The 25,263-nt window shown below is 42.2% G+C and overlaps 2 protein-coding genes across 5 annotated transcripts; one reads left to right on the top strand and one right to left on the bottom strand.

The window, feature by feature from the left end:
• Positions 1 to 705: 705 nt before the first annotated feature.
• Positions 706 to 6,978, top strand: tbpl1 (TBP-like 1). Of its 4 annotated transcripts, none has more exons than XM_072696627.1 (8): positions 706 to 730; positions 2,209 to 2,306; positions 2,415 to 2,620; positions 3,359 to 3,441; positions 3,549 to 3,612; positions 3,716 to 3,819; positions 4,492 to 4,586; positions 6,324 to 6,978. In XM_072696627.1, the coding sequence occupies exons 3-8, from the start codon at positions 2,477 to 2,479 to the stop codon at positions 6,401 to 6,403; spliced, it is 570 nt and encodes a 189-aa protein (XP_072552728.1). In that variant the 5' UTR covers positions 706 to 730; positions 2,209 to 2,306; positions 2,415 to 2,476; the 3' UTR covers positions 6,404 to 6,978. The 4 variants fall into 4 exon arrangements, with proteins under 4 accessions (XP_072552728.1, XP_072552727.1, XP_072552724.1 ...); XM_072696626.1 differs by lacking the exon at positions 706 to 730 and adding an exon at positions 737 to 807; XM_072696623.1 differs by lacking the exon at positions 706 to 730 and adding an exon at positions 739 to 888.
• A 794-nt stretch (positions 6,979 to 7,772) lies between these two features.
• slc2a12 (solute carrier family 2 member 12) lies at positions 7,773 to 24,114 on the bottom strand. Its single transcript, XM_072697365.1, has 6 exons — positions 23,489 to 24,114; positions 21,278 to 21,412; positions 14,118 to 15,524; positions 12,509 to 12,631; positions 9,661 to 9,793; positions 7,773 to 8,270 (listed from the first exon to the last, which is right to left on the bottom strand). Exons 2-6 carry the CDS (start codon positions 21,387 to 21,389, stop codon positions 8,177 to 8,179), a joined length of 1,869 nt encoding a protein of 622 aa, XP_072553466.1. The 5' UTR covers positions 21,390 to 21,412; positions 23,489 to 24,114; the 3' UTR covers positions 7,773 to 8,176.
• Positions 24,115 to 25,263: the final 1,149 nt, after the last annotated feature.

Here is a 25,263-nt window from a genome sequence, read left to right as displayed (position 1 = left end):
GTCAGGCTATGATGGGTAAAAAGCCCCCCAGCATTGAGCTGTGAAGCCGTAGACATGGTGCTCCCTCCTATTCTTTTGGACCATCCAACACCCTGACTTCACCAATGCTCTTGTTGCTAAATGCAATCAAATCCCCACAGCAGTGCTCCTCCAAAATCTAGTAGAAAGTCTTCTTCCATGGACAGTAGAGACTCCAACTGCAGTAGTTACTCCAACAAAATCAGGATCAACTCCTTTAAAACCCTTGATTTGAGAACATTTACATTAGCGGCATTTAGCAGACACTCTTATCCGGAGCGACTTACAAGGTTACACGTATTACAGAGGGGGGCAAACGTAGTGTTAGGAGTCTTGCCCAAGGACTCTTATTGGTGTAGGGCAGCATAGCCACCCAGCCCGGGAATCGAACCCCAGTCTCCCACATGGTGTGGTAGCGCACTGGCAGGTAGTGGTGTTATCTGTTGCGCCACACCAACCACAAGAAGCACACATGAAAGAGCAGGTGTCTCAATACTTTTGTCCATATATTTTTCCAAAAAAATATGGCACGGTTATTTAAAAGCTGTATGCTGTTGTAAAACATTTGGGGGGGGAAAAAAATTGGGAAAGGGACATGTACTTTTTCACAGGCCCTGGACCCTCCGAGACCACCGTGTGGCGCTGTAATGGCAGTGTGCCACACTTCCCCCACACCATAACAGGACATGACGGTGATGACAACAGTAGCCGGGTGTGTGTGTGTGTGTGTGTGTGTTGACTCCGGAGCCTTTTGTTTAGCTTTATGCCTGGTTTTCCTAAATCCCGCAAGTAAGAAGGCCAAACTACAGTTTCAGTAACGTTACAGATATCACTAAATCTCAAAACGCTTTAACGAATCTCGTTTCCCAAGTAAGTGCTTCATTTCTGGCGAGCTGGTTCATGCTAGCTGATGTCATCTGTGTTGGAGAGATGCTCAGTTAACGCGGCGCTAGAGTGGCTTGCTGCTGGCTTTCACAAACTGGAGACCTAAGGGGACATGCAGGCGACAATTCTTAATGTCTGCAGCTGTAAAGTTTGCACGAAATACGGTCTGAGTTACATAAAAAAGAGAGGAAAGACAATGCGCAGCTAAATAGCGCAGTTAGCTTAGCTTAACTAGCGCAGCGCAGCTGTCGTTAAGGTAAACAGGGCTGCTTACTTGGCTAGCTAGCCTCACTAGCTAACTTCTCTAGCTAAGAGTTGCTGATGTTCAGTAAATCCCTTTCAGACATTTCCACGAGCATTTCTCGTAAGCTGGAAATGTAGAGTGTTGGCTAGCTAATATTTAGGAATTCAGGAATTGGTGACATTTGGTCAGTTAGCTAGCTGTACTAGCGTTAGCAGCTAGCTTAGCTATGCTAGATAGCTATCGCCTAAGTGAGATTGGATGCACTGCATGTCAAAATGTTTGTGGACCCCCTTTTTAATGAATGCATTTAGCTACTTTAAGCTGCACCCATAACTGATACAGATGTGCAAATGTCCCTGCAGCGAAGTCCTGCCAATAGAGTATGATGCACATAAGCCTATAGGCACCATGCGTAATGCCAGGCATGGGCTAGAGGGGTATAAAGCCCCCCAGCATTGAGCTGTGAATTATGTTCTCTGAAATGATGGTGCTCCATCCAATACGTTTGAGATGAGATGAGGTAGTGACCATCCAACGTCCTGACCTTACTAATGCTCTTGCTGCTGAATGCAGCCAGGATCTAGTGGATTTTGGAAGAAACATGGAATAAACAGGTGTCCCAATACTTTTGTCCATTTAGTGTATTTTGGTGCTTCCTAGGTATTAAATGGGGGAATGTAATTAATCACTACTGACATGCATTGTGTAAACTGATGTGTTTCCCACTTCTGGATGAGCACAGGAATCAAACCCATGTCTTCTAGTAAGAGGAACCCAAGCAGCTCTGTCTGACCATCAGTTTATTTTAGTCAAATTCAGATTTATTGCATTTAAAAAGAGTGCCGAATGTTACGTCACTGATTTATTTAATCGGTTGGGGTGTCAATACTAAAAATAATCAATGATTTTTTTTTCAGAGACTAACCAAATGTTTTGGAAAAAGGTCTTTCTAGTATGTCTCAAGTTGTCTCAGAGTGATAAGTGATTGCAGTTAGAAGGTTGCAAACGTATGGAGGTCCAGTGCAGTGCATTGAAACTCTTCTCTGTACTGTTTGGGAAAGTGTCGAGGAAGCACACAGCTCCAGAGAAGGTACAGCAATGGCAACAGCGTCCATAAGCCATTAGAGCCTCCCCGACGCCAAATTACCACCTAAATTTGGTAGGCTACACTCACAGGGTGACACGCAGTCTTGGAACATCAACTACCATGTCATCAGTATCGTACTGTGTAGATACGTAACCATAAGTCTTATTGTTTCCTTACCAGGTTGCATTCGAAGGGGACATGCATTTGTAAAAGTCTAAGCTTACTCCGTCCAAAGAAACTTCATGGAACCTGTGGAACAGAGTAACGATGTGGCGCTGGACATCATCATTACGAACGTGGTTTCGGTCTTCAGGACCAGGTGTCATCTAAACCTGCGCACCATCGGCCTAGAGGGGACTAACGTCATCTACAAACCAGAAGTTGGAGTGAGTTACCGTAAATTCTTGTCAAATTTAGAGCCTTTTGCAACCTGTGACATCAAGATAAAGGAATCCACTGCTAGGATCTCCTAAAAATTATACTATCCATAGAGATTTTGTGACAAAAAAAACAAGGAGAAACTGATCATAAGCACACAGTTTGAGCTGTATGGTGCAGCTTTTATCTATAATAAATGTTATCTAGAAACACTGCACTTTGCCCTTCATCTTCGGTGCGTCTTAAACCACCTTGAATGATTTTAAGTGATCAGATTGCATCCTGGTTGCATTTGCACTTGTACTGTTTCACAGATAGCTGTCCAGTCAGCCCAACATGCTTGAAGTAGTAGAGTAGAGTTTAAATAGGTTCAAATATCTGAGCAAACCTCCAATTTACAGCTGTGTAGTTCAGTAGTTCAGTAGTTGTGTGGGGGGGGGTAGAGCAATTGAGTAGATAGAATGATAGTCTATTTTCATTTTGTCATCTTAACTGAGGTGCCTTATAATTTTAAAGTGTTTTTAAAAGTAATTATATTGGAATTCTCAGCTGATGATCAATGTTTCTGTATCTGTAATATAATGTCTGTATCAGTATTGGAATATGGAACAGTGGTATCATGTGAATCTCTAGCTAACTCCTAAACCACCTGTACTAGGTATTCAATGTTTGTTTTAGTTTAATTGTGGTAAGAAATGCACATCATCCGCCTCATTGCTCATTGGTTGTGTTTTTTACCAATTCAGAAAGTTCTGATGAAGTTACGAAAACCACGCATCACTGCCTCCATATGGTCATCAGGGAAAATCATTTGCACTGGAGCAACAAGGTCTTTGCAGAAAGCTGTTTATTCAATACTCTTTTGCTTCTTGAATGTTACAGATTATTATTTTTAATCAATTATTCATTTTTAATCAATTGTATTTCTCTCTATAGTGAGGATGAAGCTAAACTTGGTGCCAGAAGGTTAGCTCGCTGCCTCCAGAAGATAGGATTCAAGGTTTACTCTTTTGTTTACTGCTGCTGTTACATGCATACTAATATTATGTTGAGTTGATTGATGTATAAAACTGCCGGTATGTGTATGTTTTTCTTTCCTACAGGTGAGGTTTTCAGACTTCAAGGTTGTAAACGTCCTGGCAGTCTGCTCCATGCCTTTTCAGATCCGTCTCATTGAGTTCACTAAGAACAACCGTCCTATTGCCAGGTACTACATTTTTCACCCACATGACTAAAGAAAAGTGGGAATGAACTGATGTATTGCTGTAAATTTTGATTGCGATATATACAATGCAACATATTAAAAATCAATAATGTGACATTGCATTAATTTGACCAGAATAATGTAATAATTTGTAAAAAAAACCTGACAAACACTCAGAGCAAAGCACAAAGGAAGCAGAAGCGCAAAACATGCAAAGCAAATGATCAATTTTAACCCTAGGTTAATTACTTTTACAGTTATAATTGTTTATCGTACTTTTACATTTATTACTGTTTATTCATTTTGAGTCCCACAGAGTTCTGTTTTAGAGCCTATTGAACTTGTGTAAATTGCAACATTAGTTATTAGAGTGAAAAAACTAAGGGAAGTGTGTTTAGGAGTTTGTCTTCTGCATTAATTCCTGAATCTTAACAATCTTAAATGCAAAACGTAGTGCATGTTGTCCCTGAGTCTGTGGTTGGAAGCCACATCTTTATAGATTGAAGTAGAACATTGAAGCAGATCACTGTATAAGAAGAGTAACGGCTCCCCCTAGTGGTTGTAAGGCCATAGAGTACACCAGTTGCTAGCCCATCGGAGTATGAATGTGTGAGTTGCTGAATGAGTTTCTATGTTGTTGTTTTTTAAGGTTTTGTGTTTGTTGTATTTATTTAGTTATGAGCCCGAGATTCACCCTGCTGCTTCATACAGAATCAAAAACCTCAGGGCCACAGTGCAAGTCTTCTCCACTGGCAGTATCACAGTAACAGGTATGCATTTACTGTTAAAAGTTCATGTTTGCTTTCGTTGGTCTAAAAACTTACTTCCACTAATCATCAGTTCTGCTTAGTTTAGCTTAGTTCCCTTACACTGAATTGTCATTCAATCTGATAATTAACTTAACAGTTCCTAACCCTGGTCCTGCAAAACCTCCAGCACTGCATATTTTGTATTCTAACACAGCCGCCCTCAGGAAGGGCTTGTAAACCTAGGTTTGTGGGATTTAATGTACTAGGAGTTACATGTTTGTGTCGGGGTGCACCAAAATGAGAATTGTAGGCATGAACGGATGGGCTGAGCTTGAAGCCAATACGATCCATAAACGTATATAAAAATGGAAATTAGGACTACATCTACTTTGATTAGAATTACAGAGAAGTGTAACATTTATTTCATTCTATTTCATAAGTTCACAAATGCAGTCAAATGAGAGTCGCCAGTGGATACTCCAGCAACAGGACTGGAAACCTGCCCAATGAATCATGTGTAATGACCTAAAAGAAATCACTGAACTGGGCAGTACAGTGACCTCTGTGCAAGGAATTTGAGAAACCTTCCAAGTAAGGTTGATCCAGTCAAGTCCTGAGATTTCTCATATTTCAATATAATAATGCAGGACATAAAGAATATCCTAAGAGGCTTATCTTCTTGTTAAGAGTCCTCCCATAGCCTACAAATGTAATTAAAATGTATGGAAAATTCCATAGGATTTATTTTTGAGCAGCTGTATTTTCCTATGGAGGGTAAAGCGCTTACAGCATTAACCACATAACTTTAAGACTTACCCATTGATTTAGCCAGTTAAAGACTGCTCACAGCCTACCGTGATGAAGTATTCTTTTTTTGCAGCTCACAGGCTGACATGCTTTAAAATGATTGTTTTGTTAATTTTATTAAAGTTCTGGATAATTCAAGCCTGTTCTTGAGAAACCTGATAAGAATTCTTCACAGTGGTGGTGAATGGAATCAGACATATGAAATATTTAATGCTTTCTGAAAGTTATTTAAGATGGTTATATAAGTAACATAAGATGTTATATAAAAACTTTTCCTGAAGGCAGAGACATTTTTGTCTGATAGTTTTGAGAAGGTTTCTGCCTAATTTGGCATTGTTTTGCATCCATGGTGATACATACAGTATGTCCTATGCAAAAATAGTATATATATGCAAACAGTATAGTATAGCCTATACTTCTCTTAGATCAGATTTGGCTATGTTGGCGGTTCACATTCTTAAATATAAGTGACCTGGACCTATATGTAGTGTGAATAATTCTGCTCATGAAACTGCACGCATGCACACACTGCTACATTTCTGACTGTTGTCACAGCTGTTCTTCTCCATTGTTATTTTGCCACTGGGGGTTGCTGACAACAGCAAGTGCATGCATGAAGGCAAAAAAAAAAGAAATACATATCTGATCCAGGACCAAAATGACTAAAATGTGATTTGAAAAGATTGGATTTGACATGTCCACATAGCCTTGGAAAAAATCAGATCAGTGATCACATTAGTGACCAGATTAAATTCAGATTTCAGTAACTTCAGCCTGGTAATGTAAATGTCATGCTTGCTTAATTTTTCTTAATTTCTGCGTAGTTCTCCTGTTAAGGTGCCGTTTTGGAGGGGGGGGGGTGCATAATGTTTTTAGATGTTCATCTTTAAATGTAAGCTTTGGACTCTTGATCACCTCCCTTTCCTTCTCTCACCCTTCCTATCTCTCCAGGACCAAATGTTCAGAATGTCGCCTCAGCTGTGGAACAGATATACCCTCTTCTGCTCGAGTGTCAGAAAACACGGGTGTGAAGTACTCACATAAACACACACACCCACACACATGCACCGTCTGAAACGAAGAAGCACCTTATGAGTGAATGTGTTTAAGTGTTCTAAGACTTTAAACTGTTGTACTGTACGTCACAGAGACAGCTCCTTTTCAGTCAGTTTGAGTCTGAGCAGGCCTGGGCTGCTTGTCCTTTAAATTCTGACCTCTCATTACTGAACAGTGGACTCGTCACAGAGGCTAGAGGGCCTCGTCACCGTGTAGTTCCTGAGTCTACGTTTTAATCAAACACTGTTTTGGTGCATGGTTCCCAAACTGGATCTGTGACTGAAAAGCAGTGGCTATTTTTAATGTTGGATTTTTACTGAAGCTGAGGCAGAGGCTGATTTTAGCGGAACCACGTCTGGTGATTGGTGAGGTCAGACCATTAAAGAGTTAAAGGGCAAGCACACTAGAGACATTTAACAGGATATAATGATGTAATATTGACCTACTGCATTTTGTTGAACAAGAAAACAGTGGATTGTGAAACGATCTGCAGTATATGTGTTTATGTAAATGTTCCCATTTTGTATTTTATAATAAAGACTTAAACTGACCCTTGTAGAGTTTTGTCCCCCCCCCCCTGCATGACTAGAAGGTGAAGCAATGCTAAGAAACTGGCCAAGGAAATAGGAAAGAGACTGGAAGAGGGGGTGCAAAACATGAGTGGGAGTTTCAGACATGGTCCCCATCCTAGAACTTAATCTGTTTGGCATCGGTCAAGGGTGGGACCTACATATTAGGCAGCAAGTGAACGGTCAGTTCTTGAAGTTGATGTGTTGGAAGCAGGAAAAACTGGGAAAGCGTACAAATCTTTGAGATTGGGATTGGGCTAACCTGTGATGGCCAGATGACTGGGTCAGACCATCCCCAAAACAAAGCTCAGGCAGGTCCTGTGGGGTGTCCCGGTATGCAGTGGCTACTACATGTGTTCCAAGGATGGACAAGCGGTGAACTAACAACGGGGTCATGGGCAGCTAAGGCTCAATAATGTGATCAATGGCGCATGGAGGCCCCACCTCACAGTTTACAGGACGTAAAGGATCTGCTGCTAATGTTGTGGCGCCAGATATCACAGCTTTTTCCATTTATTTCCACAACTTGCCAGCTTGCCAAAAATGCCAACGGTCACTAATATCGTATGGACATTTTAAAGGTGAAGGGCCCAACAGAAATGACCCGCCATTTAATTACAAGTTTGTTGCTGCAACAGATAAATTGTAAAAAAACTTCTCATCTTTAAAAGGATCTGGCAGCTAATGTGTTGCTGTTTGTTGGAAATCTATAGAAACCTTAAAAACATAGGAATTCTTACACAGCTTGTGACAGTTAAAGAAAAGTCCATGACACTTGCAGAAGAGAATTCATGAATGTATTGATAAAAAACATCATCCATCCATTTTAAAAACATCAAAAACATTTTTTTAAAGTTTTTTTTATTATAATTTTTTCATCCAAGCTTCACAGATATCTTGACACCTGCATCCGTACCACATCTACGCTACACATTTTCATAGTACATGTTTTTAAACAATCAAGGTGCTTAAAAAAGATTAAGACAATAAAGGCTCATTTCAGAAAGTCATTTCTGTGCTGCATCTCCGGTCGTGTGTCAGAAACAGGTAATACTCTCACAAAAATCACATCCGTTCTAACCTCTAATAATTAGGACATCAATCCATCCAGCACTTCCATTAAACTCCTGTGTTCATCATTTATTCATTCATCATTCGCTCGGTCTCCTGAGTGCAGGTTCAGACTGCTGCTAGGGACTTTTCCTCCTGGGGTAGGTCTGGTTTGGGCTTCTTTTGCCACTTGTGGCACAGAAATGTGCCGTCGAGGTGGTTTCTGCAGAACAAGTCAGTCAGGTCAGGAACACACACACACACACACACAATGTATGAAAAAGGTGTCAGAATGTGTGCATAAGCGCTGCACTGTGTACATAAGGTTTTGTGCCATGCTGCAACAGCACTGCTCTGTACTGTGACTGTCCCCTCCTTCCCCCTCCCTTACTCGCAATGCTCCCAAAACTAAGAGGGTGAAGACTAGCACTATACACAGGCTGACTTCACAAGCTCTCTCCAGGGTGTAGGTTTTGGAGAACTAACCCCATTTCCACTACTTTTTCTGATCAGGAGTGTGTGTCTGAGACCCCAGTGTCGTCACAGCTACTGCGCTACGCACTATTACAGAGGACAGAATTTAATGGGGTGAATGATTTCAGTCACCTCTTTATGTGTGTGATCTCAGTGCTATGCTTCCTGATGGATTATGGGTACCTCATTTTTATGTATTACAGTGCACTAAATATTGGCCACTACATTTTCGGACACCGCTACTAAATGGCGGAACCCCAATCGGGCACATGTTCGGAGGTCTATTTTATTGACTTTTTGTCAATAATTTATAAATAGTTCTATGCGTCGGGATGGGTCGGGTCCCCCTTTGAGTCTTGGTTCTTCCTCCAGCTCTAAGGGAGTTTTCCCTACTGATTGTGTAAAGCTGCTTTATGACAACAACAGTTGTAAAAAGCTCTACAAATAAATTTGATTTTATTTGGTTTTAGATGTTACACTGCCTCTTGAGGAATTTGGACCAGGATTAACCATTGTGAGGTGCTAGCACCCCCTGTTGGGATGCTATTGTCCTGCAAGGGTTTTAGGGTTATTTTGCATTCTCTTTTGTGAATGTCCAGATACACGTGGGACACCTACTAAAAAGAAACAGAGTTTATCCTGCTTTTGCTAGAGAGGGTGCCAATACGTTTGCATGTATCTGCTCTAGAGAGTCCTATTCTATTAGCAGTACTTCTCTACAGGGACTAGACAAGCTGTGTGTGTGTGTGCATTTGCATATGACGGTCTGTGGCAACGGGTGCAACTTAAGGTAGCTGAATGCATTTATTAGAAGGGGTGTCCGCAAACATTTGGACATGTAGTGTATGTTGAATTACGCAAATGAATAGAATATTTGCATTTAACGTTTACAAAACAGGTCATGTGAACAGAGAGGTCCAGACTTCTGCACATGACTTTAGCTATTTTTGATTATTATAGGATTTCAGTGTCGACACCTTCACCAAGCAGCATTCCTTCACATCGGATAAACACTGAATACATATATGATTCTGATACAGAGTAGAGTGGAAAATATGAGCACACCCATCAAGAAGGAACCGGTTCGACCTGAAAGCAGCTCATGTAAGCATGGTTGTGTAAAGTGTGAGGTTCCTCACTTCATGGCGAGCTCTTTGGAGATCTGCTCCAGCGATCGTCCCTTTGTTTCTGGCACAAACACGATCACAAACATCAGCAGCACAAAGCTCATAGCAGCGTATGAGAAGATCACACTGGGCAGGCCAATCTTCTCTGCAAGCACAAAACAACCTCATTGTAGAGTTCTACATTTCACCCACTAAGACACACAGTGTGATGACATTCCTGTGAATTTCTGCTACTCACAGAAACTCAAACCTGGAAAGCCTGTTTTTTTCTCAGACTTTATTTCCTCTTCTGAGTAACTAAGGCTCATGTAAAATGATGTGAAAATGATCGCTGAGTCGCTGCCATTCACTCCTCCACTTCTAACTGAACATCTGGCTTTTATGGTTCTTATTAATCAAGTCACTTTTCAGGAACTTTGGCAGAGCTGAACTGACTTATGTAAGGTCTGGAGTGTCTGGAGGGCATTCTGCACATGGGCTTCACACAGACACACACCCACAAACACACACCTCTAATGTTCTGTGTTATGTCACTGTTAGTATCTCTATTCTTTCCCCATCTCATATTACCTAGACTCCATATGGGAAGTACAAAAAGTTCAATTGTATAATCAAAAGTATTGGGGCACCTGCTCATTCACTGTCCCTTCCAAAATCAAGAGTATAAACAAATTGATTGATTGATTGATTACATTCATCAACAAGCTTGTTAGTGTCTTCAGATCCCAAAAGTATTGGAAGGAGCACCACCATCATTCCAGAGAAGTTCCACTGCTCCACTGCTCCACAGCTCAATGCTAGGGGCGTCATACCTCTCCAGCCCACGCCTGGCATTAGGCATAGTGCCAATAGGTTCATGTTCATCTCCTCCAGAGAGCCCTATTCTATTGGCAGTATTTGTCTACCAGGCCTAGACAAGCTTTCTGCAAATTCAAGCAGCTGAATGCATGCATTAGAACGGGTGTCCACAAACTTTTGAACATATAGTGTATATGTGTGTGTATATATGTCTGCACACAAAGTATATTATGATAGTGTATGTGTGAAATGTGGGGCTCAAATACTGTTAAGTATGCACTGATTTAATACCGTAATAATGAAACCCCTCCAGCTGTGTTATGAATAATTCCAGGCTGACTTTGCTGGTATCCGTACGCTCATTCAGCTGACATTGATGAATTCAGCTCTAAAAACATCATGTCTGGCTCTTTAATACCTAAGACAGGATTAATGAACCACAGTGCACGGGCTTACTCACATTTAAAGCTAGCCAACCATGCCCTGTTCTCTTTTCACAGGATATTAACCCAAGGCACGCTTGGACGCCACACCCACATTTCATGTTTTTCACCGACAGCTGATATCAGCAGCCCTCTTTATTAGCATTAAGCAGTAGGTTAGTGATACTTGGGTGAGCCATCAAATTTCCAGCCTGCGATAATTGTTATGAAAAAAGTTATCTAATGAACACACTGCGCTGAATCATGTGACCTTAGGGATTGCATGATCATACATACAGGACTCTCACAACATTCCCCATGGGAACCTTTCAAAACATCTTACAGATCACATGGCTATCGTGCCAAAGATTGCTATTTTTTGAATTCCTTTATTTTCTATTAATTCTTCAGGTTAAAAAATGCCCATCTGCCCACTGCTCAGATTCTGATTATGTTTATAATGTTCTCCTGGAAATCAGTGTATTTAATGTTAATTAGTAACAGACAGTCATAAATGAAGCCATTAAACTGCAGGCTTATTATTCATTAACTACTGTAAATGATTCAGTAAACACTATGAAACCAATATTATGTAACGTTATGTAGTTACATCCACTGTATGGACAATAGTATTGGGACACCTGATCATTCATTGTATGTAGGAGACTAAAAAAAAAAGGTTGATCCGGCTTTTGTTCTGCTGTCCATGGAAGAAGGTTTTCTACTACATTTGGGAGCATTGCTGTGAAGATCTGATTGCATTCAGTGACAGGAGTGTTAGTGAGGTCAGAATGTTGGATGATCTCTACCCCACCTTTTTCAATGTATTGGAAGGAGAAACATCCATCATTTCGAGGGGCTATATATATATATATATATATATATATATATATATATATATATAGCCCACGCCTGCCATTAGGCGCAGTGCCAACAGGTTCACGTTTATCTGCTCCAGAGACTGCTATTCTATTGGTAGTACTTCTCTACAGGGTCTATAATGTGTGTGTGTGTAACTGTTTTCTTTGGACTGATGGATGGTGATGATCATCCAACATCCTGACTTCACTTGCGCTCTTTTGACTGTATGCACTCAAATTCTCACAGCAATGCTCCTCCAAAATCCAACAGAAAGCCTTCTTTCCTGAACAGTGGAGACAGTTACTCCAACAAAAGCATGATAAACTTGATTTCAGATGAAACAGTAAGCAGTAAATAAGCAGGTGTCCCAATACTTTTGTCAATAGTACTCAATGACAGCATTCTATTGCACTTTATATTGTTAAGGCTGTTATCACAATTCACCTTCTGGATAAATAACCTCATTACTTTCCAGTAAATGTGATTATACTGTACATTTCAATTGATTCTATTGCCCTCTTTAACAGCAACCCCTTTTTTGCCATGTAATCATTTTAATATGTTCTGAAATCTGTAGAAAGGCAATGCATGATTTAATTTTCTCACTCGAAAAGATTCTGCTGTTTTCCATGTAACTCAACAATATAATACAGAGTTATTAATCAAAATAAACAAGATTACTTTCAGAATCATTTACTAATATAATCAAAAGTGATAACTCTAATCCACGTTGGAATGTACCCTGATGAGTTCTCATCGCTCTTATGAATGTGTCTTACCTGTTAGTGTGAGAAAGGTCATTGATATGAGAAGGTTCATGGCCCAGTTAAAGGCAGAAACCACAGACACAGCTTTTCCTCTGATCCCAGTGGGAAAAATCTCACTCAGGACTACGTAGACCACTGCAAACCAGAGGAGATCATGCTCACACACACAGAAAGAGATGCCACAACAACGTGTAATAGGACAGCTGTAATTAATCTTGTACAGAGTTAAGCTTGGTGTTTTTGTTTAACACTATTTACATATACAAAGGTGAGCACTAGAAGCCCTAAGACTGCATACTAACTAAAGAAATATGCAATATGCAAATGAGCCTCTAACCAGTCCATAGCTGTTTCATTGAGTTCCATGTGTATCCTTCCTGACCAAGCTGAAATGTTCCAGAGGAGCCTCTGCGAGTGCTCGGATGAATCGAGGCATTTACATGGAATGTTAAGAGCAAGCCATAACAATTAGATTAGCAGCAACGTGCTGATACGTGGGTCAGCATTATGGCACGTTAAACCCACTGATCACTGAGGTCCAGTAGCCGCTTATGATTGTGATCAGAATGGCCTAGTCCTTTCAGGAAAGTGCTTGTGGCTTCTCAGTTATCTGAAAGTCAGCACATGGTCGTAGGCATGTCTGTGTTTTCTGGGAAATAGATAACAGGGTGGTATGAGCTCTCTGGTCTAAAGTGCTGTATGAGAAAAACACAGTCTTAAAGATGGGTTAATTATAGTGTTGCATTGTATAGTAAATAATAATCATGTATTTATGATGTTGCTTCTTTCTGGGAAAACCTTTAATCACTAATTTATGATGCCATGTATTACGCTATCTGGGATTAAATGATCAGCTTGTCTTAATAACTTAATAACAGTGTCGTCATGGACGAATAAGAAGCCACTAAACATCCATGTGCTGTGTACATGACAACATAACCACCACTAACTGACAGTCTGGCACACTATTTTCAGCGTTCATGTCTTGTAAAGCGTTCAAGCCAGTAAAGACAGTAAAAACAGTTTTTCCTTTAAAAAAAAAATCAAAAACGCAAATAGATCCCTATATGTTGGGCAGTGGTGGCTCAGCGGTTAGAGCGCCGGGATATCGATAACAGGGTTGTGGGTTCGATTCCCGGGCTCGGCAAGCTGCCACTGTTGGGCCCTTGAGCAAGTCCCTTTACCCTCTCTGCTCCCCGGGCGCTGGAGTTGGCTGCCCACCGCTCTGGGTGTGTGTGTGTACTCACTGCCCCTAACACATGTGTGTGTGTGAGTGTGTGTTCACTACCAGATGGGTTAAATGCGGAGGACACACTTTGCTGTACAGTGTACAGTGACAAATACGTGCACCTTTACCTATTCCCCAGAATCAGTCAGCCCTAGATATGATGAGTTAGCAATTGGCCTTCATTATTTCTGGCCAGAGCTTGTATTCTTACAAACATCTAACATGCAACTGTAATCAGCTGTAGGACTCATTTGCATATTGTATATAATAAATAATAAACAATATATGGTGCAGTCCGATTCTGACTGTACACTAAACTTAGTTTGGTGTTGTAGTGGCTTAATAACTCTTTACAAATGTGTAGTGGTTGTGTACTATTGAAGTGATTCTTACTTGGTCCCAGGCTGAAGGAGAATCCAGCCACATAGACTAGCAGACTGACCAGGGAGATCCACTTCAGTGAAGGAGACACCTCACTTACGGACAGGGATTCTAGTGCAACTTCAGCTCTTTCTTTCCCAGAATGTTCTGCTGGCATCTCAGAGTTCCTCACAACTACACCATGATTGTCTGTAGAGTTTAAACCCTGGTGCACCTGAGTATCGTTGAAGGGGAGTTGAAGGGCAGGGTTTGTTCTGTAGTGCGAGTTATTCAATTTGGATTGAAAGTGGGCATGATTATATAAGCCCTGAGGCAGGTCTGTGTGAAAGTCACTGTCGTGCCCCTTCCCCATTGAGGTAAGGTTGAGTTGAAGCGGGCTTTGGCACAGGCTAGAGACATGAGTTTGACTCTGCAAGGTTACAGCCCCTAGAGTTGCCGTAGACAATGTCATGACAACAGCTCCCAGGCACAGGAAGGCTTTGGGCCCAACTCGGTCCACCAACAGGATTGCAGGAATGGTCCCACCAACTTTAACCAATCCCAACCCAGTAGAGGCTAGGGTTGCTGCTTCGTTGCTATGGAAACCCACACTGCGGAGGACAGTGGAGGCATAGGCTAGCAAGTTAGGTTGTCCTGTTGCCTGCTGCAGGAACACCAAAGCCAAACCCACACACAGCCTCCTGCGCATGTTGTCCCTTGAACGAAACAGGTCCAGAAATCCCTGCTGATTTTCAGCCCCCAAGGCGACCCTTATGGTCCGTAGTTCTTCCTCCACGACATCTGGGGCGGTAGCCCCTCGCAAGCGGGCCAACGTGGCCCAGGCCTCTTTCTCTCTCCTCTGGGTGATTAAAAAACGAGGGCTCTGGGGAAGCAGGGGCATTACACACACCTGAAGAAATGCAGGTAGAAGCACACCACTCAAGGTGAACCTCCAGCCGCCCTCTATGCTTGCAAATGCCCAGCTTAGTCCAAATCCCAACAGCACTCCAAGGACCACCATCAGCTCATAAACGCACACACATCTCCCACGCCAGGCTGCAGGTGCCACCTCTGCCACATAAAGGCATGAGGCCGTGCCCGAGAGAGCCACGGCCATGCCCACGAATGTCCGTCCCACCAACAGCGCCCAGAAGGACGTCACACACACACTCAGCAGTGTCCCACATGCACACAGCACAGCTGTGAGGATGATGGAGAAACGGCGGCCATAGCGGTCCACGATTGAGCCCCCGAACACAGACAGGAGGAAAGCTCCCAGCAGAAGAGCCCCCACTGCCTGTTCCTGCTGTGGACAAGAGAGGGCCAGAACCTCCCTGAGCTGCAGCAGAGCTCCAGAGATCAGACCCAGCTCATATCCCAGCATCAGACCGCTGAGGGACGCAACGGACACGGCGAACACCACCAGCATCGCACCACAACCTGAAGAGCGAAGAAAGAGAATAATTAACAACAAAGATGTTACACAACTTGACAGCATAGTAAACTGAATGGTAAATCTGGAGCAGGACCTATAAAACACACAATGTGGGTATCCTTTAAAACTTTTTTAAAGGGTCCAGACTTCCATTCCTCACTCCTGCTGCCACATACACTCAATGGACAAAAGTATTGGGACAACTTCATTCATTGTTTCTTCTACTTTTAATCACATGTATTAAAAAAGAAAAAAAGTTTATATGAGTTGACACTGCTTTTGTTGGAGTAACTATCTCTACTGTGAATGGAAAACTTTCTGCTAGACCACAATCATTCCAGAGAACACAGTTTCACTGCTCAAATGCTCAATCCTGGGGGGCTTTAAACCCCTTAAGCCCACGTCACAAACATTCAGACATGTTACATACACTAAACTATAGTGTATCTTGTATATCTATGCAAATGTTAGTAGTTACTGTGAAATAGGCCCCTTAAGATTAATAATTAACTAAATAGGCTTAGAGTTCAAACCCCTTAAACTCCAAGGAATTATGTATGAGTAGTTCTAGTCTTCAGTTCGTCACCCTGAAAAATGCATGCAGTACTGTGAAAAAGTCAGAAACCACTCTTCACTTATTGAATTTGCAGTCAAACAACCTGTAAGCAGAACAATTTCCAGAGGAATGTCCTTGCATAAGGAAGGAGAAAGTCAAAGGAAGGGTACAGGAGATCCATGCAAGCCCTGGCAGATCACAAACACTGGCCCTGTCAGATAAACTGCACATACAGCTTTCATCTTTGAGAGGTGAAAAGCTCTGATCTTGCTTCAGATCTGCACAAGTGTTTTTCTCCATTCTCCACTGTGGGAAGATGATTTGACGCTGGGTCTGGAGGGATGTGGAGCTGATCAAGAAGCTTTTACTGGGAAGGTTTTGAAAGCTGCTGGGGCTTTCTGTACATTGGACTGAGCATTCCAGAGTCCAATCCTGACTGAAAGTGTGTCGGTGCTTGGATGGTAAGGAGCAGAAACTTCTAAAAAAGACTAAACTTTGGAGGTGTAGAATAATCTTCCTGCAGATTTCTGCAGAAACACTGAAACTGAGTCTCCAGAAGGGAACTAAAGCTCTAATAAAGGTAAAGGACATACATGTAGTTGTTGAGGCTTTTGTTAAATATACGTGTGAGCTTTTGTCTTGATAATATAAACTAAAGAACGTTATGACTGTTTTAACTGGAAATTAAACAAAGGAAGGGTCCAGACTCCTGCACGGTACTGTAACTAATAAACAAAGATTTTAAGTAAGGGATTAACCAGGCATCTCACATACCAATGCATCACAAAACACACATTCTATTTATATAAATAAATATATATATATATGACATATATTACACAATAACTGCCAAAAGTATCTACATCTTTTTTCATGATATATTAGCTTACGAGCTCCTGCTTGCAGCTGAACACATGGCTGTTTGATATGTGAACCTTTTGCCCACAAGCAAAGCTCACACTTTCAGTCCTTTTAAGGGGTGATGACATGCCCTTAAATGGATCATCTTGCTTGTTGACAACAGCTGAATATGCACACACACACACACACACACACACACACACACACACACACACACACACACACGACTAGCATTTCTTGCTTTTCTGAACACCCATGCGAAAACTACATTTCTCAACTGGTTTACTGCTTTAACATGCTCTCTTCATTTCAGGGGTCAAAGCATGACTATATACCACAATGCTCAGCACTATGCTTATCATATAATGATACTGGTGCAAATCATTTGGAAACATCATAAATCGATCAGTTATGATTATTAGCTGTTAATAATGTATAATTACTGGTGGGCGGTTCCTCTAAGTCTATACACTGTTGACCCCATATTTTGTTCCATGCAATAACATGTCTGCCTGCACCAACCTACTGTAAAGTGTCATGCATGTTCAGTTCTTCAAACACGAGGCCAGAGGCTTTTGTTTTTGTTTTTAGTCCTACTAAAGAAAAACATCAGGTGAAGTCTACACTGGCCCCTGTCAAGGAGTGGATACATTAGGCAGCAAGTGAATAGTCAGTTCTTGAAGGTGATGTTGGTCTTATAAGCAGGAAAAAGAAGCAAGCGTAAGAATCTGAAGACCAAACTTTGCCAAGAACCAAATTGTGACGTCTAGACGACTGGGTCAGAACATCTCCAAAACATCCGACAGGTCTTGTGGGTATGCAGTGGTGTGATCCATAGAGGTCCCACCTCACAATTTACAGGGCTTTATAGAGGATCTGCTGCTAACGTTAATCTTGGTACCAGAAACCACAGGGCACCTTCACAGGTCTTGTGGAGTCCATGCCTTGAATAGTCAGGTCTGTTGTGGCAGCACAACAGGGACCTACTCAGTATTATGCAGGTGTTGCGATGTCATAGCGATTAGTGTAGCATTATATAATCCTTATATATTATCACACTTTTATTACACAGATTAAAATCTAAATCTCTCTCTCACTCACACACACACACACACACACACACACACACACACACACACATACAGTGTTCAAAGCAGTTTCTGTCACTGCAACAAGGTTTAATAGGGAGCATTAAGATGATCGTGCTAATTTAGCATTTCAATTTGTTAGCACCAAGCAAGCAGTATTATATGATCACTATCCTCAACCTAGACACTTTTACTGTGTGTAATCTGGCCACTGGATTTTGTCATTAGCATTCTGACTGCCGTACATTCATGAATATCAGTACGAGTTTTTATCATTTCGATTAGAAACAGTTTTCCAGCTAATAGTTAGTAGTAGTGAACAGCTGCCTGCACTGGACACTGTTGCAAAAATGAGCATTTCATGGCCAAGATGATGTGGATCAGAGGTTCTGAATGACAGTTTGAATGATTTAGATTCATTTCCCAGCTCTATGCAGAAGTGCCCATTTTCTCCCCAATCTGTGCAATCACCCAACCCATACATATTCTCCCTCAGGACATGTAATGCTGCTGACACTGGGAGGGTGAAGACCTCCAGCACAAGCACAGCCAGTGACTCCTTTTCCGAACTGCTGCAGGCTCAGAGGAAAGCAAGCACTGCACTGGAGTGACGTGGGGAGAAAGTGCCATCTACTAATCCTGGAGAGAGCAAGGCCTATTTTGCTCCTTCGGGCCCTGGCTGCCGATGGCTAGCAACATGACTGTGATTCGAACTAGCGACCCTCTGACAGCACCTTATTCCTCTTGATTGCCCCCCAGAAGCGTATTTCTGTAGAGAATGTGAACTTCTTTGCATAGAAAATAAACACCACCTGTAATTAGACCGGGGTGGACAACCTTTTGCATCTGACTGTATATCTGTGCTGGAAGGTGCGGCAAGACAGCTGACTGTGATTGGTCATTTTGTGCATTAGTTAAATGGACTCTTCCTGTGAGAGTGGGCGGTTCTTGCCTACGTTAAGCCGGGTAAAGCACCAGATTCTCTGAGGCACTGGAGTCTTCAATTTTCAAAATGGTTCCCTCCTCAATGATTATTGATTATAAGAATAAAATTCATTTAAACAAATCAATATGTGACTATGCTGAAATACGCTACAGTTTAAATGATATTTTTTGTCAAATTTTGTCAAAAAACTATGACTAAATTAGTACAGCTGTAAATGAAACACTAAAAAATGATATATCTTCTTCTTAGAAGAGACATTTTTTGACAGTGTCTGATGTCATGTGCTCCCTGAACCAAAGCGAGCGATTTTTCGTTAACAGGAATGAGTTCCAACTGTTCGGGAGTCACAAGTTTCATAACAGCAGATCAAGAGTAAATCATTCATGTATAAATGTTTTCCCCGGAGACAGGCTAGCGTATCAAATGGCTAATATTTACCAGACGGAAAGGCATGAGGAAAAAAACGTCATGACAATTCTGTACGAGGGTGTTTACGCACTTTCAGCAGCGACTGTGTTAGACTGCAGAGACGTTGTGCTGACATCTGAATCAGGCAAATTCAACACATTACTTTTTTCAGTGTGTTAAACACCAGAGGTGTTAAGTAACGAGGTACTTAACGAACGATACTTTGTTACCTTACTTAAGTAGAAATTTATTTTATCTATACTTTACTGGAGTAATTATTTTTCAGTCGACTTTTTATTTCTACTCCTTAAATTTTCTCTCAATTATCTGAACTTTCTACTCTTTACATTTTAAAAATAACCTCGATACTCCTATTTCATTTCAGTTTGTTTTCATTCTGGCTTGTCATCATTCAAAAAAAAAAATCTATCCAGATCAATCGCACCATCCAGAGAGTGTGAATTTGACTGTGGTTGGACGAGAAGTTTAAACATACACCATTCTGACCCCCTATTGGTTTGTAAGTGATCCATCGCACCTGCACAGGTCACGTCACACTCCGGCAAGAACATGTCATGGCCTAAGCTTTTGGCATCCTAAGCCTTTTCCTTCCATTACTTTTACTTTCTACTTTAAGTAGTTTTAAAACCAGTACTTTTACACTTTTACTGGAGTAAAAGCTTAAGTTGATACTCCAACTTCTATAGAAGTCTTTTTAAACCCTAGTATCTCCACTTCTACAAAAAAGTGAATACTATTGACACCTTTGTTAAACATTTATAGGCTAGTCCTTACATACAGATGCACATAGGACAGCTTTCATGCAGTATCACAGGGTGATATTTTGGGTGCAATACACACACAAACACACACACACACACAGTGGAACAACGATTTGCTGGACGCATGCTGTCATTTGAAATTAATGACAAGAAATATCTGTATAATAAATCGGCCACCATAAACAGTTATAGCCCAGTTATAATTAACACTGTAAAACAGAGATAAAAATAACTGCTTATCTTTGCTGTTATGACTGATAGTGAAGCTGCGTTCGCTATAAGAGTGTGTATTTCATGGTTATGAAATGACACAGTAAGACCCGATTACTGATCCAACACACACACATACACACACACACTTTCTTTTCCCCCATAGGAAAAAATAACATGATCACAACCTCACCCCATTCACAACTCCCCAACTCACCACAACAGTATTAGATGAAGCATCATCCATCATTACAGAGAACACAGTTCCTCCACTGCTCCACAGCTCAGTGCTGGGGGGCCTTATAGAATCATATTTTATTTGCAATACGTCTCTACAGAGACTAGACAAGCTCTGTGTGTGTGCATTTACACAGTGTCAGCAAGGGGTGCAACTTAAAGCAGCTGAATGCATTCATTAGAAGGGGGGTTCAAAAAATATGCACAGCAAGTGATCTGTGGAAGTGTCATTCAAACTGAGAGACGCCCAACCTGATGAAAGCAGGCCAGACTGGATTTTCACCCAGTAACAGCTCTGTGAGCCCTGTAAACTCGACAAGCGTTATTCATATTCATTCATATTCATTTTATACTGGTACAAAGCACTGTTTTGCGGAACTGGTTTGAATGGGTTGGAGTCTAAAACTTGTCTGGTGGGATAACCAACAACCTCCAGCTAGTTTTCTGAAGTGAGGTTTGGTTAGGACTAAACTTTGAGCACCCTGACACTTCACAGCTGCACACAGTCAACAGCAATAGCAGATCACGTCTCACCGCTCTACAGCCATTTCACGCAAAACAAGTTAGAGGTGGCAGAGGGGTGTAATCTGCCGGTACGAACACTGAGAAACCCCAGGAAAACATTATCCTGAGGGGGAACTGGCAATCAAAGGCGTGAGACGGAACATACCTGAGAGTCCAGGTGCGCTTTTCTCAGGGTGCGTCTGCTCATCCTGTTTCTGCAGTACCGTCTTGTTCTGGAGGTCGGAGGTCATTCTGTCGGTCTCTGCCGGAGCGGCCATTCTTTCCCACCAGGCCAGTGCAGCTGCAGGGAGTGAGGAGAAATATGCAGAGAGTGATCACAAAATACGGAGTAACTAATAAACGGATAAAAAGGTGGGCTTTTCCGGCTTTGATGTCACACTAGCTTTTTACTCTTGCTTATTAATTATTAATAGTATTTTGCATAACATGGACAGCTTGCTCCACCCACTTTACGCAGCGCACCAAACAAAAATGCAGTAATATCGTAGACCAGCCGTATTCCAGCACACCTTTGTAAACCCAACAAGACCCCTTTCAGCCATAACATTAGCACCACTGACAGGTGAAGTGCAAAACATTATCTAAGCATTATAAAACAGGACAAGTGATCAAGCTGAAGAATCTGAGTCACTTTGACAAAAAAAAAAAACTGTGATGGCTAGACGACCGGGTCAGAACATCTCCAAAACATCAGGAAGGTCTCAGCACCTATCAAAAGGACACCTGGTGAACTGGTGAAAGTGTCATGGGCACCTATGGCCAACTGATACTCATGGAGGCCCCAAAACACAACGTACAGGACGTAAAGGATCTGCTGCCAGATACCACACAACACCTTCAGAGGTCTTGTGGAGCCCATGCCTCAAATGGTCCGATCTGTTTTGGTGGCACAAGGGGGACCTACTCAGTATTAGGCACTACTATTAGGTACTAACATTATAGCTGATCTGATTTTACAGCATCTTCTGCACTCTGTGAGATGTTAAAAGTGTAGTACCACATAAGAACCACTTTTGGTTTCCTGTCCCCTCATTTTTATTCTGTTTTTTTTCTCACCCGAATTCTGTCCCTAGTTTAGTAGAAACTCCAGATCTCATCAGAACACATGCAGGTGAACATAAATCCAGTAAAAAGAGCAAGAGCTTTTCATTCTGAAGAAAGTAGTGAGATCTTGTCTGTGAGCTAGTCTGAAGAACAGAGCTGGGTTCCTCCAGGTTTCTCCTGGACGCCCCCCAGTCCAGCCAGCACAGCGTGGAGGATGTGTTCAACTCCATCAGCAGCAGCAGCAGCTCACCTGATGATTAACCATCATTAAGCCCTGATTTACCACCAAACCAGGTGTTGATCTGAGGAGAACTCTAAATAATACTAGGACTAGAACTTTGGAGATGTTCTAATGATGAACACAGTGATGGAGAACCTCCGCCACTTTCTGTAGGAGTGTTATTATTAGAGTTTATTCTAATATTAGTGTTTTACTGAGTTGGTAAACACTTACTAGACAGATAAGCAGCTTCAATTCAGGTGTACCTGATGTTTACATGAGAATTCCACCATTTTTTCCAAATTCTCTTTATACCTCAGTGGCTCAAATGTAGCTAAAGTCAGTCAGAGTGGTTTGATTGCTTAATTTGATTTGCTTAATTGTAGACAGTCATGCTGCCTATAAGTTTATTTACTTACCAAAATGACCCTTGAACCATGTCTTATGAGGTGTCATGTTGATGATCTTTGGATACTTTTTTTTGGCTTGCGACACTCTGCATGCACCTCTCTTCTGCAACTGTGCGTTAGAAGCACACTTTTTACACTAAAACATGTTACAACTAAAAGGTTTCTCTTGAGCGGAGCATTTCACACATAACTTTAGTGTGTGGTAGAGAGACATGTCTGTCTGTCTGTCTGTCTGTCTATCTGTCTAACTATGTACCTATCTGTCAAAAGACCACCCTCAGGATCAAATGTATCAAACTATTCTAAACCCATGATCCAAAATAACGTCCCAGAGTCAGTTGCCCAACAGGTTGCAGGACCATGTTTACTCAGACAGCAGCCCTGGGCCAGTGGGGGAACCCACCACAACAACTGTCCTCAAGGTCACTTCAGCTGAGCTTCTGACAGCCAAAAGACAGCAGCAGCCAAACAAGCATGCCCACCACAGGCTTATCACACTACTTTACAGTGCACCAGGCTGGTCTCAAGAGTGTGTGTGTGTGTGTATGTGTGTGTGTGTGTTAATGGCCATGCAGCTCCTCGCTTAAGCCAACCCATCAAAAAAAAAGTCCCTCAAAGATTCACTCGAAAAACTCGACCACCGGAAGTAATGACAGCAGCAGCTAAGTAGCCCATCTCTTACCTGTCACCTGCGCGCGCGCGTTTGGGTCACTTGGCTCCCCGTCTCGTGCTTTATGAGATCATGGCGATGGTGGGAGCCTCGTTCTTTCTTCCCCGTCCCGGAGCTGCACACACACTCTCCTGCTTTTCTGCTCCTTCGTGCCTTGTTTTGGAGTGCTGGCACCCTCTAAGCCCCGCCCACTCCAGCAGGAGAAAAAAAAGACACACCAGAGCCCAAGTTAGCCGGTCACACACTGGACACTGGACATTGGTCCCGAGCAGACAGACGGACACCGCTGAGAAGGAGCAGGACAGTTTTCACTGCATGTTATTAATACTAATTAATATTGATTAACGCCACGCGGGAGTTACTTAGCTCTGACACTGAGGGCCTGGGACGTTTCCGGAGACTGCACAGCTGCTGGTCAGCGGTTTATACGGCTGCAAAACGGACACATCTAGAGTTCGTAGAAGTAAAGGGCTAAAAGCAGCTGTAGATGTGCGCGCGCTGCGGGGTTATGTAACACACGTAGGTCTACCGGCTCGGGCCTGAGTGCAGCACGGCAGCGCTCCAGAAAAACACACGCGCGCGCGCGAATGTGCTGATTTGGTTTCCACGCGGAACTGCAGGATCGTTCTGTAACACGTGCTGATAAAAATACAGAGCTTTCCTGGAAAAGCCACGCCCTGTTTTACAGGCTGTTACAACACCTTTCCCCCCGAGGGGGGTTAGAAAAAGAGCAAAAGAGGGGCAAAGAGAAAGAGAGGACAGAAAGAAAGAGAAAAAGGGGTGAGGGGAAAAGTGGGAGAGAGGAGAAATGACAACAAATAGGGAAGAAGAAAAGAGCCAAAGAGGACAGAGAGAGAGCAAGGAGAGAAAAGAGAGAGGGAAACAAAAAGAGCAGAGAAAAGGAAAACTAAGGGGGGGGGGGGGGGATGAGTAGAGAGAGAGGGGGGGGAGATCAAAAATTGGAGAAAGAGAGGTGTTAGGAAAAGTGAAAGAGGGGAGATGAAAGAGCAAAAGAGAAAAGTGAGGAAAAGAAAAATAAGCAAAAAGAAGAGAAAACAGAGAGGGAAAAAGGGGCGAGAGAGGAGAAATGACAACAAATAGGAAAGAAGAAAAGAGCCAAAGAGGACAGAGAGAGAGCAAGGAGAGAAAAGAGAGAGGGAAACAAAAAGAGCAGAGAAAAGGAAAACTAGGAAAAAGGGGGAAAGAAGGGAAGAAAATGAGTAAAAAAGAGAAGGAGAGATAGAGAAAATGGGATGGGGTGAGAGAGAGAGAGAGAGAGAGGAGAGAAGAAAAAGAGTAAAAAAGGGGAGAAAGAGAGGTGTGGGGAAAAAGTAAAAGAGGGGAGAAGAAAGAGCAAAAGAGAAAATAGAGGAAAAGAAAAATAAGCAAACAGGAGAGAAAACAGAGAGGGAAACAAGGGCGAGAGAGGAAAGAAAAAGAGGGAGAGGACAAGGCAAGAAAAGAGTGAACGAAGGGTGAACGAGAGAGACCAGAGAGAGGGAGAGGAATACACCACATTTGGACAGAAGTATTGGGACACTTGCTCAGTCTTTGTTTCTTCCGAAAGATAATCCTGCTTTTGTTGGAGGAACTGTCTCTACTGTCCAGGAAAGTAGACGTTCTACTATATTTGAAAGAATTGAAGTGAGGATTTGATTGCATTCAGCAACAAGAGCTTTAGTGAGGTCAGGATATTGGAGGATCACCACCCCACCTCACCCCAAAAGTATTGCATGGAGCACCAACATCCTTCCAGAGAACACAGTTCTTCCACTGCTCCACAGCTC

Source organism: Salminus brasiliensis, chromosome 14 (assembly GCF_030463535.1).
Source record: "Salminus brasiliensis chromosome 14, fSalBra1.hap2, whole genome shotgun sequence".
Lineage (NCBI taxonomy): Eukaryota > Metazoa > Chordata > Actinopteri > Characiformes > Bryconidae > Salminus > Salminus brasiliensis.
The sequence above is the reverse complement of the archived record's forward strand: the minus strand, read 5'-3'. Positions and strand labels throughout refer to the sequence as shown.

Coding starts and splice junctions, on each gene's coding strand:
- slc2a12 (XM_072697365.1), bottom strand. CDS start 21,389: ATGGCCGCTCCGGCAGAGACCGACAGAATGACCTCCGACCTCCAGAAC. Junction 15,525..21,277: donor AAGCGCACCTGGACTCTCAG/GTATGTTCCGTC, acceptor TTCGCTCTTCAG/GTTGTGGTGCGATGCTGGTG. Junction 9,794..12,508: donor GACCTTTCTCACACTAACAG/GTAAGACACATT, acceptor TTGTGCTTGCAG/AGAAGATTGGCCTGCCCAGT.
- tbpl1 (XM_072696627.1), top strand. CDS start 2,477: ATGGAACCTGTGGAACAGAGTAACGATGTGGCGCTGGACATCATCATT. Junction 3,442..3,548: donor ATTTGCACTGGAGCAACAAG/GTCTTTGCAGAA, acceptor TTCTCTCTATAG/TGAGGATGAAGCTAAACTTG. Junction 4,587..6,323: donor TGGCAGTATCACAGTAACAG/GTATGCATTTAC, acceptor CTATCTCTCCAG/GACCAAATGTTCAGAATGTC.